General features: G+C 37.1%; 3 protein-coding genes across 3 annotated transcripts; all 3 read right to left on the bottom strand.

The window, feature by feature from the left end:
• Window positions 202–2,829, bottom strand: LOC104747309 (LL-diaminopimelate aminotransferase, chloroplastic-like). Its single transcript, XM_010468929.1, has 9 exons — window positions 2,661–2,829; window positions 2,478–2,554; window positions 2,314–2,381; window positions 2,101–2,217; window positions 1,943–2,005; window positions 1,502–1,606; window positions 1,345–1,395; window positions 940–1,260; window positions 202–858 (listed from the first exon to the last, which is right to left on the bottom strand). Exons 1-9 carry the CDS (start codon window positions 2,750–2,752, stop codon window positions 358–360), a joined length of 1,395 nt encoding a protein of 464 aa, XP_010467231.1. The 5' UTR covers window positions 2,753–2,829; the 3' UTR covers window positions 202–357.
• LOC104747310 (F-box protein At2g14290-like) lies at window positions 4,371–5,741 on the bottom strand. Its single transcript, XM_010468931.1, has one exon. The coding sequence runs from the start codon at window positions 5,722–5,724 to the stop codon at window positions 4,663–4,665; it is 1,062 nt and encodes a 353-aa protein (XP_010467233.1). The 5' UTR covers window positions 5,725–5,741; the 3' UTR covers window positions 4,371–4,662.
• LOC109129144 lies at window positions 9,841–12,300 on the bottom strand. The gene is made up of 2 exons (XM_019236788.1): window positions 11,233–12,300; window positions 9,841–11,031 (listed from the first exon to the last, which is right to left on the bottom strand). The coding sequence occupies exons 1-2, from the start codon at window positions 12,298–12,300 to the stop codon at window positions 9,841–9,843; spliced, it is 2,259 nt and encodes a 752-aa protein (XP_019092333.1).

The raw sequence follows: 13,591 nt of genomic DNA on the forward strand, positions 1-13,591 counted from the left end.
GTAACTCATACAGTATTAAGAATTTAAAAATATAATAAACGTTTTTGTCCGTGCTGTAGCACGGGTTATCACCTAGTATGTATAATATTTTAAAAATCTTGGAAACTTGACAACCATATATATATGCAACAACATATACTCCACTCCAGAAGACTCACCTATAGACTACAGTGTGACGATCATTATGTTTGTAACCACAAGAAAACAAACAAGTCTTGTATGATGTTTCAAATACTTGTTTTCGCATATAACTCGAGATGAAATGAACAGTCTCATATCCAACAACTTTATTAAAAATCTACAACTTTAGCTTGATTGATTTTAAATTCTTAATAGATTGGGATGATTAGTGTTTCCTCATTTGTAGAGCTGCCTGAATCTTCTACATGCCTCCAATATGTTGTCTCTGTGTCCAAAGGCACTAACACGAACAAACCCTTCACCTCCTGGTCCGAACCCACTCCCCGGCGTTGTAACCACATGTGTCTTCTCTAGAATCTCTGAGAACACATCCCACGAACTCTGTTTCGGGAACTCTACCCAAACATACGGTGCATTCCTCCCTCCATACACATTGTAGCCTAGCGAAGTGAATGTGTCGATGATTATGTTGGTGTTTTCCTTATAGAATCCAATCACTTTGCGCATTGCCTCAAGCCCTTCAGGGGAGAGGCAAGCAAGTCCACCAGCTTGGGAGAGGTTAGAGGCACCGTTGAAGCTAGTACAGACTATACGATTGAAGTCTTTAGCAACGGGGAATCCATCAGAATACAGCAGTTGTTTTGGGATCACAGTCCAACCAAGTCTCACTCCAGTAAAACCTGCATATTTGCTGAAAGAAGATGTCTCAATCGCCACCTGCATTCCCAATCAAGAGTCGGTTTAGTGGCATTGCCGTAAATAACATACATCAAAATCACAGCTTAGAGTCAGCTTTACCTCCTCAGCTCCGGGGATTTCATAGATGGAGTGCGGGTTGTCATCAGACATGTACATTGCATATGCAGAATCATACACTATAATTGATCCGTTCTTCTTTGCAAACTGAACCAACTGTGTTAGTTGCTCTCTAGTGGCGGCAGCACCAGTAGGATTGTTTGGGGAACAGAAAAATATTATATCCGTTCGACCAACAGTGGTTAAGTCAGGAAAGAAGCCATTCTCTGGAGTGCATCTCATGTACTCGATGTTCCTATACTTTTGGACTTCGGTGTTAAATTGCCCCGTCTGACCCATAATAACACTAGAGTCGACATAAGCCTGTATATCAAAATTGAAAAGTTTAAAGATGGTAGAAAATTAACAGAATTTAACCAGAGTTAGCTTCATGTTTCGTTAGATTACCGGGTACGAAGGATCCTGGACAGCAATTGTAACATTGGAACCAAACATAACCTGAACAAAGTGGTATCAAGACACAACCGGTCAGTTTCTAAAAGAATTGTTCTTATCTTGAAATTTGATCAGATTATTTTGTCAAAGCAATACACAAAAAACAAACCTGGAGACGTGATATGTCACATTTAGCACCATCAGAAACAAAAATATCATCATCCCCTATGGTTAGGCCACCGTAAAATGTTTTAGCAATAGCAGATCGCAGTGGCTGTTCAAACAAAAGTTTCAGTTAGTTACAAGATTCACCAAATGATGCAACATGATTCAAAAACATGAAACATGATTCTCATCTCCTGTTTCACTACAGAAACAGTTTGCAGAACAGAATCCATTACACAGAAGAAATGCAAAAGCTTAACAATATTCATGGACTTATCAAGACCCAGATCATAGAGTTAACACTGCTTAGGAGCTTCATGGTTCAACTCAACACATTTGACATATCCACTTGAGCTCATATTCCGAGCTAGTACAACTATACATATAATAAATCTTCCACTGACAAATAAGAATGGATTAAAGTAGCAACGAAGACTGCACTGACCTTTGCACCTTGTTCAGCACCATAACCACTGTAACCCTCTATTGTGGATAACTCATGAGCTTTCTACAGAGAACAAAAACAAAATTGACTTATAAACCAAAAAATGCAATGTTTGGGAACTAAAAAGGAAGAGAAAAGAGATTAAAAAAAAATGTTACTTTTGCAATAGCAGAAGTAATGACTTCAGGAATGGGCTCAGTAGTGTCACCTATTCCAAGACTAATAATTTGTGCATCTGGGTATTTCACCAAATGTGCAGATCTTCTTCTGGCAATCTGCTTGCAATTTATACAAAAACTCAGTGAAACACAATGTCACAACAACATTTGTCCTAAGAAAAAACCAAATAAACAGAATCCGATTATACAAACCTCTGGAAAAAGATACCCAGCTTGGAGTTTGGACATGTTTGAATTCCTTGAAACACTTGTTTTGTACTCTGTAGATGATAAAAGCAAAACAGAGATTAGACCCAATTAGCAAAGCTCAAAGCTTTATTTACTAGAAGTTATGATTTTGAAAGAGAGATTCACACCAATCTTTTCTGATTGAGAAGCCTCGCATTTGATCGAACTGGCCCTTTTAGCCATTGGAAGAGATGCATTTCGAGGTCTGCAAGCGGTATAACACAAATCAGATTGCTCTCTAACTCTCTAATCAGGAGATTGAATCCATCATCAAAGTAAAAGAGGAGCAAGAGAGAGTGCGAGAGGAGTACCTGGCATGTAGATATGAAGGTGCTAATAAGAATGTAGAAGAAGAAGATGATGATGAAATCATTGGAGAAGAGAGCTGATTGGTCAACGACATTTTTGTTTTCGCCTCGAACAAAAAAAAAAGATTTCAAAATCTGAAGGGGCAACGCGACACAGTGTCGCAGAGTCAGGCTTTTATGTGATTTGAGTGAAAGACTGATAAATTAGGGTTCGAGCTGGTCCGAGAGTGAAACAAACCAGTTTTTTTTGCCCAACCGGTTTAACCGAATCGACAATTCTCATTGACCCAGCCTATCACAGTAAAGGATTTGTTAGCATCTAAAACCTCTATAAATTAATAATTTTCAAATTAATATTTGATAAAATGACAGAAATAAAATAATAAGATAATAATTTTTTTTGTCAACCATCATACCACAACAGACCGATCTATTAACCAAATCCCGACATTCGTATTAGTAAGAAATGACACTCGATCATTGATGTGATGGTGCTTTGTATATTAAGGACTTACCATTTGCACTCCACTAAGATCACTTCACAATAATATAATAATCTTTTAGAAATCCTATGTAAAAATATGGTCTCATTAATATTATAAATTAATAATGATGTAAACTGAATATATATATATATATATATATATATATCTAAATTTTTTTATTGAAATATGATTCTACTATTGTTTAGCTATTTTTGAATTTGCATTCCTGTTGGAGCTCATATTTAATATTTTTCAATGCATCAAAAACTTTTAGTGTTGTATTCTCAAATCACTAACAAAAATTGTCAAAAATATTAGACGCAATAATTGCTTCCTTACGTGTAATTGGTTCTAAAGATACTGCAATATCTTCTTCCACTTCATCATCACCATGATGGATAGTAGCCGCAATTTCTTCTAAACTCTGAACTTCTGAGCATTTATCATTTTCATCTGGATAATCTAATAAACTATTGGCATCCATTCTATTACGATAGCCAAGATTATAAATTAAAAAATGTCTATAAAAATGTTATTTATAACAAAAGTATCTTATGTTTTAGTAAATTATTTTTTAAAATTATCAAAATAAAATTATTTTTTATAAATTAATATTTCATTAATTTATCGATAAATTAAAACCTCTATAAATTATTAAAATTTCATGGTCCCGACTTTATAAATTTATAGAGATTAACACCTAATAATCCTCTCTATCTTGTGGTTTATTTGGTTAAGTTTACCATTTGCGGCGACCAAACAGAAGTTGATCCCACTTCTAATGTGTGACTATTTTTTTACATTACTATTAGATTTTAAAATGTAGTACACCGTAAAATATTTTTTTCTAATAATTATTAAATATATATATATATTATATTTTTTTGCTTTAATATGTTTCGGTTAATATTTAGTATTTATAATTTTAGTTGAATTATATTTTTTGTGTGTTGGTACCAGTTAACACTTTTCGTTAACTTATTTGATATCAGATTAAAATATTTTATGTATTTTAATAAACCAATCCGTAAAAAACTATATAACTATATTTATGTGTAAACTCTACTCCGGTCCATAGCACGATCCGTAAAAATATTATTGTTTTAATAATTTAAAAGTATCTAAAATATTTAAACTATAACTTCAAATTTGATATTTATTCAAGTGTCAAAGGTTTAATTATGTAAATTTTACAAATAAAATTTAATTTACCAATTGTACTTCGGAATTAACAATATAAGTATCGTTTATTGTCTTTAAATTACTTAAATTATACACATAAATACAAATGGTTAAATATGATACTACATTTATTTTCATACAAATACTTATATATCAATGGATAACTTGATTTGATGACAAAAGTGCCAAAAGTCGATCAAGTGTGTCCTAATTAGGCAATATGTCATAATTTTCAGAACGAGAAAGCACCAAAAGAAAAGAAACAAGAAAAGAAAGAAAAAAACAGGCGACTAGACGGCTAGACCATAGAGGAAATTAAATGAAAAAGTTTGGAAATGTCAAGTGGTCGGAAGAAACCATCGAGCATCCTTGAGGTTCCTGCTGGAGAGACGAGAGAAGCGTTTGAGGGTCTTGGTTTCGAGATTGAACACACAAATGTCCAGGTTTAAATGCTCCTTGCGATAGATACGACCATGACGTGTAAAATAGATGGAGTTTGGTGCGATGCTAGGCACAGGAATACCCAAGTCAAGAAGCAGAGCCTCATCACCTAAAGAATCAACCTCTTCTTGCGGATTGTAGTCTATATCCTTGAAGATGGAGAAGCGTACAATGTTAGTATTGTCGAGGATGCTCTTAACCAGCAAAACCTCTCCTCTTGTTGTAACCGCAATGCTACAGTCTTGAGTGGAAAAAAACAGTTGGAATGGTTCAAACTTGTTAACATCCTCAGAGCCTTGTTGTTTAGACAAATCTAGGATCCGAATGTAGCTAAGCTGCGTGCGGATGTAAAGACGGTAACCCAAGAGTACCGCATCGTTTAAGCCTTCTAACCTCCATGGTACTCCGCGATGCAGCGGGATTTTAGTGTAATGATCATCACCTTTCTTGCAAAAGCCAACATTACCGCTAGGGAAGTTGAAGAACAAGACTACAACGTACTCTGCCGTCTTCTCGTCAACCCACAAAAGACCCCTTAAATCTTCGGATTCCTCTTTATCTAAGAGAGACTCTTCTAGATGGGGAAGATCGATCCTAGTATCGCTAAACACATCGATTATATAGAGATTGAATCGAGAATCTATCACTAGGAACCATTTACCTGAGTTTGCAAGGAATCGAGTCCCTGAAAAGTCTCTCTTTGTTCTGTATGTTCTTTCTTCTTCTTCTGGATTGAACAGCAGCACAGAACCAGAACCATCTTCGTCTTCGTCGTCTTCAGGAAACAGCAACAGCCATGGAGATCTAATTTTCTTGGGAACTGTTAGCTTCGAACTCAAATTCCAGTTCCAACACACGAGCTTGGCGCGGTGGAAATCAGTAAAGCTTAGTCGATTGTAAATAGATTCCAGCAAATCAGGAGGGAGCTCCGACCAGGTACGAGGAGTTTGAGTTCCCATGGTCTTGATTGGTCAACAACAAGTTTGGAGTTTGTTATTTGTACGTTCCTCAGTATCTTTTTGTAGTTGTGCTTTTTTTTGTCGGCTTGCTGTCTCTTTCTCTTTCTTGTTTGCGTGTTGTCCTTCTTTGACTAAGAATTGACCTCGTGTTGAAAAACTGACATTATTTTAAGGAAATTTTACTAAATGTACCACATTAACTAGAGGTGTCAAGCGGGCTCCATGCCCGTGGGCCTAGCTCAAATAATACCTATGCGGGGCGGGTATGGACACTAAATATTAAGTCCATTAAAAAGCGGGCTTTACGGGCTTAGCCCAAGCGGATTGCGGGTTATAGCGGGTTATGTCCGCGGGTTGGCGGGTCGGCCCGCGGTCTTCAATTATTAAATAAAAATGAATATTTAATATAGATATATAACTATTTTTATATTATTTTAAATATATATATTTTAAAATTATGTGACAATACAAATAAATTTAATATAAAAAATTAAAACATCTATAAATAATCAATATAAACATTAATTTTATTTAAAATTATTTTTTAAATTATAATTTATTAATTTTATTTTATTTTGATAATGTATTATTTAGGCCCGCGGGCTGACCCGTTAACCCGCTGGGCTTAGCGGGGCGGGCTTGGACATAACTTTTATGTCCGCGGGCTTAGCGGGCCGGCCCGTCGCGGTCCAAAAAATTGAAACTGCCCGCCGCGGATGGCCCAGATGGACGCGGGCCGGCCCGTTTGACATCTCTAACATTAACTATAGAAGTTTTTGATTATACCACATCTCCAAAACCTTTCCTAATATACCACATTGACAACAAATTTAATGACGCTTATACCCCCATTAGCTGAGGCTGCAAGAAAACGTAGGTGTTGGGCGATGACAGACTACCTAGGACTTGGCATTAATTACATGAGTAACGTGAATTGGCATTAAATGTGGACAAAGGGAAAGATTGTTGGGTAAAAGGAAGCAAGAAATTTTAGCGTTTAAAATAATGAATTTTGGTGTTTGAAAAGGACAAGCTCTTGTCGTTAACGAGTAGAAGACGAACTGGGTGTTTTTTTATGGTGGACGACGACGAAGGTAGGTAAGAATTTATGATGATTTTTTACTTAAATTTGTTGATTTTATGAGAACGAGTTAGTATGTTCATAAAAAGAGGAATTTTCGACATTGGAGAGGAAAGTTGTGAAGTCCAAAGAGTAGACAAAAGCATTTAATAGACAAATGTATTTAAGTATACAAGAGTGTTTAGGCTTGTAATGGAGACATGAGTATAGAACATAAGCATGGATAGACAAGAGTATTTAACCAGACTTGTCATGGAGACAAGAGTATAGAATATTTAAGTAGACAAGAGTATTTAAGTAGACAAATGTGTTTAATATAGGAAATGCCGACTATATAATAGAGAACTCGAAAAGTTAATGGTAATAAGTTCATAATTCAATAGAGAAGGTGTTATGTTTAGCATTGCAACTTGAGTGATATCATTACGCTTGTGGACGAGCCTAATTATGAGTGGACAATAAACGACCTCGTAGACAAGTTATTAGTATCACAATGTGGACACAGTATCAGTAGACATAACGGTCTAGTTTTAAAGCAAATTTAAAATGAAAATGCAATACTTAAAAAAGTTACAGCCTCGAAAGAAAAATTCAAATAAAAGAAAAGAAAGGCCTTGATAGTAGAAAACACCGAAAACATTTATAAAGTAGGACAAATTCATAAATTGACAACAAATTCTTGGTAGATATCTACTGCATAACTCATTCTAATGTCGTCCACCATCTGCTCCGTGAGGTTATCAAAGCCTAACCATTGTGCGTGGAGTTCGATGTATTTCACAGTGAGTGGACCACAATCTCCGATGTTAGTAATGATTGAGAGATCCACCATGGACCACAATCTGCAACGGTGGACCACAATCTGCAACTTCCGAGGAAAAATATGGGAAGAATGGTTGGTAATGATTGAGAGAAAACAAATAACAAATAAGCAATATATATGGAGGACAAAAAAATACCGGAGAATCGACCCAATTGGAGGCTTCGTACAACTCTTCAAAAAAGGAACGCTTAACGCTGGTGCAAGATCTGCGCTCTGCTCACCGGCGGAAATGTTAGTTTTCATTTCCGATGAGGGTCTACCGTTGAAGTTGCAGTTCAATCTGATGTGATGAAAACAAATTTAGAAAAAAAGGTTGGGTAAACTTGCCGGAAACATCGAATAAACTTACAAACTTCGCCGCCAACAACTTTGGTTGAGCATAGGAAACTCCGGCGACCGAGAACAGTAATATTATAGAAAATTCTCGGATTGAGTATGAGAGATGAAAGATGAGAGATATCGATAATAAATGCACCCAATGAAAAAACAGAGAAACAAATAATTTGTTTTCTACAGGAAAATATGAAAAGACAAGACATGCACACTGACAAAACATTCAAATTAATTTTTTGTTATACAAACCTTCGACAACGTCGTCCCGGGTTATAAGTAATTCAACTTTTACAATGTGGTACATTAAAAAAGGCCTAACCAAATGTGGTAGAACCTACAACTTTAATTAACAAATGTGGCAATTTTGTTAAAAAACTCTTATTTTAATTTGTTTTTTCACATGTAATTTCAGAATTTTTATAAGTAATAAATTTATCATTTCCAAGCTAACTTTATACACGTTCAAACTCTTTACTAATTATATAAAATAGAAAAATATACTCTAATATTTTTACTGAGTAATTGAAAATTTATTACACACTTTTTTCAATTTTTTTGTATAAATATACTATAAGTCTATAATGCCATGTAAATACAAATTAAATTAATATAAAATAATTTACATATTTATGTTTTATCTAAACAATTTTTTTACATTTATTGTTGTAAATACAAATTAATCGAAAGCCATCAAAATTTTCTATTTTTAATTATATACATGTATTAAAAAGTATATTCGTGGTAAACAATTTTTTTTAGTTGTATTTTAAATTTTCTTCTTTGTTCAAAAAAAAAAGTGATATTTTAAATGTTCTTTACATATTTTTTTTTTTCGTCTGAATATTTCATTATAAACCAAACCAAAATTATTTTACAAGGCCTTGAAGCCCACAAGTTAAATATACCAAAAAATGATAAGGATCGATAACAATCATCAGCGTGTAGGAGAGTCCAAAAAACCATTACCTAACAGTAACAAAACTCTCTTGAAGGAACAAGTCTTGCAGCAATAAAGGATGCCCAACCGCAACATATGATTGTATTCGATCCTCCCTAGTAACGGTTTGAACGATAAGAAATGCTCCCTTGTTTGCACTTCTATCCTCTTTCTGAAGTTTCCAAAAGGGTATCTGCTTTAAACCTGCTAGCAATATCTCAGATTGAAATTTATAAGATGGCCAAACTTCTGGCCTCAAGATCGCTTGTATCAGATCTTTTTCCTCAGCAGCGAAAATGACTCTTGTAATTTTGAGACTTTTGAGACTCTCTAGCGCCCACATCCAGCATTCCAATTCCATCTGTTTTTTGGAGTCTATAATACTGAATGATCTTCTAGAATGCAGTAAAACTTTACCTTCAAAGTTTCAGAGAACCCAAGCGGCTCCTCCCGAACACTTCACTTTATCCCAAGAGAAGGCAATGTTGTATTTTAACCAAAATATATCTGGGGGTCTCCAGCTTGATCTGGTCGGTCTCTCACATGGAGCCTTTTTTTGTGCTTCTTCTTCTTCCACTAGTTGTGCTAGGAACCACTGAGCCGAATCCTCTTTCATTGTCATTACCATCTAAGGTACCAAAAAGGCCAATCCTTCGAAGACAAGATTGTTGTGGTTTTTCCAAAGATTTCACAGAATCCAAGGGATAGCACGTCTCACATTACCCTCTCCCGGGGCTTTGATTGCTAACCGAAGGATGTAGTAAAAGTTTTGATAGAGGGAGTTTTCACTAAAGCCCGACTCCGGAGATGGAATATCAGAGAGAGCCCAAACCTGTCTAGCGATGGGACAAATAAATAGTAAATGGTTGATTGACTCTCCTTCCCATCCACAAATTTGGCATCTCTGATCTAGAGAGATTCCTCTTGTCAACAGCCTTTCTGCTACAGGAGAGCTCCACTCATTGCTTTCCACATGAAGATCTTTACTTTTGTTGGAGCATGAGAATCCCAGATTAAGTCTTTGATAGCGTTCAGGGAAGGTTGCCAAGTTGCCTCTTGAATGGTTTCTGCGTTATGAGCCTGAGCCTCAAGCCAATAGCCAGAGCTAACTGAATATTCACCACTTTTATTGTGCTGCCAACACATGTAATCCGATGAGGAAACAACAGGTTTTATCTTCCGAATTAGCACTATATCTCTGGGGAAGAAATGTTCCTGTAAAGAATTTGAATCCCAACCTTTGGTTACCGGATCGATGAGATCTTGCACTTTCAGTTCCAAATTAATCAGGGGGTTCTTCATCAGTGGAGCTCTCATTCTTCCATCCTGAAGCCATTGTCCTGTCCAAACACTAGTGGACACACCATCTCCAATACATAGTCTCAGACCTTTGACCAAAAGCTCTCGACCAAATAAGATACTTCTCCAAGCATAAGATGGCCTGGCTCCAAGGGTAGCATCAAGAAATTGATCATTTGGGAAATATCTACTCTTCAAATAAAGAGAGAAGAAGCTGTTTGGATAGTGCAGCAATCTCCAAGCTTGTTTGGCCAACAAAGCTTGATTGAAAACTTCTATATCTTTAAATCCGAGTCCTCCCTGATCTTTAGTTAGGCATAGCTTATTCCAAGAAACCCAATGAATTTTCTTATGATTCTCCATATTACTCCACCAGAATTCAGACATTGCGCTGGAAAGTGTAGAACAAGTAGATTTTGGCAGTTTAAAACAGGACATTGCAAAGATTGGCATTGCCATTGCAACTGTTTTGATGAGGACTTCTTTTCCTCCTTGAGAAAGTGTTCTAGCAAACCATCCCGAAAATCTACTCTTCATCCTTTCGTTAATATATTCTAGCATATCTGATTTGGAGCCACTGAAACACTCTGGAAGGCCTAAATAAGATCCCGCTCCTCCTTCATTGGTGATTTTCATCTTGGTCTTCATGTGTTCTTTCACCCTTTCGTCGACTTTTTCTCCAAAAGTTATGGAAGATTTGTCGAGATTTATTGTTCGTCCTGTTGCTCTTCCATACGCATCCAAGATGTTTTGGAGGGCTTCACATTGACGTTCTTCTGCTTTACAAACAAACAGACTGTCATCAGCGAATAGCAGGTGATGAATGGTAGGACCCTGCTCAGAGTATTGTAGACCAGAAATTCTTCTTTCCAATTCCGTTTTATTCAGAAGATGTGTTAATCCTTCGGTGCGTAGAACGAATAAGAAAGGACTGAGAGGATCCCCTTGTCTTAATCCTCACTATGGAGTCACCATCCCAAAAGATTGACCATTTACTAAAATTGAATAAGAAACCGTAGTTACACACAACATAACCCAACTGATCCAACGAGGGTGGAAACCCAGTGCTACCAACAAGGCTTGAAGATAGCTCCATTCCACTCTATCAAAGGCTTTTGACATGTCTGTCTTGACAGCCATGAAATCTTTCGAAGTAGATCCATGAGTCCTCAAACTATGAACAATCTCATGCGCAATGATGATATTATCATATATCAATCTCTCCGGAACGAAAGCAGATTGATTCGGGGAGACTATATCAGAGAGCAAAGGCTTGAGCCTAGCCACCATGATTTTCGAAATAATCTTGTACATCACTGAGCAGAGGCTGATCGGTCTCATTTCTGACATGAAAGAGGCATTTACCTTCTTAGGGATTAGACACAACTGAGTGTAGTTCCATTCTTTATCAAAAGATCCATCCTTGAAAAAGCTGAGAACCTCCTTTGTGATCTGGTCTCCCACTATATCCCAATACTTTTGAAAGAAAAGTCCTGTCATTCCATCAGCTCTCGGAGCCTTGGAGGGATTGATAGCAAAAACTGCAAGCCTTACTTCCTCCTTAGAAAGCTCAGCAATTAGAGAAGCATTCATTTCATCATTTTCTCGAGGAGTCAAATCTTGGAAAAATTGGTGGTCCTCCTCAGATGGATAAGAAGATGAGAACATAGACTGAAAATAGGAAGCAGCTACATCTCCTTTTGAGGCTTCTGATCTATGAGTCACCCCTTCTCCATCTATAAGTTTCAGCAATGCGTTCTTGTTCCTATCTGCTTTGACCGAGCTGTGGAAATATTTGGTATTCTTATCTCCCGAAAGAAGCCATTTATCCCTTGATTTCTGAGACCAATGACTTTCTTCCTCTCGATGAGCCAATACCATATCTCTCTTCAGAGTCGCCATTCTTGAAAAGGAGGGATGCTGAAGAGCATGTTCCTTTTCAATATCTCTTTGAATACTGTTTATTTTGACCTGAGAGTTTGTAACATTTTCTCGCTTGCAGGTACTGAGAGCCTTCCGGCATCTTCGAAGACTTTCTGTAGCTCTCTGACCATACGATGAAGAAGAAGCAAACCAAGCTTTCCCAATAGATTCTTTGACCATCGGTTTATTCTAAATTCTCTTATCAAACCGAAAGGATCCTCTGTAGGAGTCCTGAGATGAGACCAACAAAACCAAAAATGTTCTATGATCAGATCTCTTTTTTTCTAGGAAAGCTTGGTTGGCTGCCGGGAACGACTTGAACCAATCTTTATTGCCAAAACACCTATCCAGCTTACTTTGGATCCAGAGATCTCCTCTTCTTCCTCCCCAAGTAAACCCATTGCCCACAAGTTCCATCATTCCACAAGACTTTAGCATCTGTGCAAAATCCACAAAAGAAGCTTCATTTCTTCTAGGTCCTCCCAATTTCTCCCCATTATGCAGGATCTCGTTAAAGTCACCTATCATACACTAGATCTCTTGCCTTGGGATACCAATCCTAGTAAGTCTTTCCCATACTTCATTCCTGAGACTACTATTAGGATTCCCGTAGACACAAGAAAGAAAAAACTTTGATCCCCCCATATTTACCCGAAGATCTATGACATTCTTATCTACAAACAGGAAATCAATCTCCACCCCTTTCTTCCAAAATAAAGCTAGTCCTCCACACCTTCCTACTGGATTCACCGTATATACATGATCATAACCCAACCAAGTTTGAATATCTACAAGCGCATCTCTAGAATTCATCGTCTCCAAAAGGAACATGATCTCAGGAAAATATTTTTTACGTATTTCCATGAGATGTTGAACTGTCAAGTCTTGAGGCCGTCCTAATCCTTGGTAGTTCCAGCTCAGGATGCTCATTAGATATTGGACAGTCCCCCAATTGGGACTATCTCATTTTTTGCGCTTAGCGGCTTTTTGACTCTCCTTGTTATTAGTCACACCTTTCCTCTTCTCCATATCTCCCTCTTGTGAACCTGGTTTGAAAGAGACCTCTCTAGGCACATTTTGGAGATCCAAAGCCTTTGGGGTTCTTCTTTTAACATAGGGACGTTTCCTTCCAGTCCCTTTTCTAGACTTTGTCCCGGAAGGGCCAGCTTCATTGAAGCCAACCGCATAAGCTGTTGGACAAGTCTGAAAATCTGAGGAGGACATGGAATACTCAACCAGAGATGCTCTCTCAAACCCTTCTACAATATCCAAGGGCTTCACTCTGTTTCTTTCTGCCTGAATGTCCCCTTCCATTAGTTTCCCACTACCTCCTGAGCTTGAAGATACATGAGAGGATAAGTCTGCAGAGTCATAGTCGAAGACCGGACCTTTCTGTCTATTATAATCCGAAGAGATAATCGGAGCAGGCTCCAGACGAAGGATTGTTTTCTGAGCAATCGAATCCTTTTCT

The sequence above is a fragment of the Camelina sativa genome, chromosome 15 (genome assembly GCF_000633955.1).
Source record: "Camelina sativa cultivar DH55 chromosome 15, Cs, whole genome shotgun sequence".
In the NCBI taxonomy this organism is placed as follows: Eukaryota; Viridiplantae; Streptophyta; class Magnoliopsida; order Brassicales; family Brassicaceae; genus Camelina; species Camelina sativa.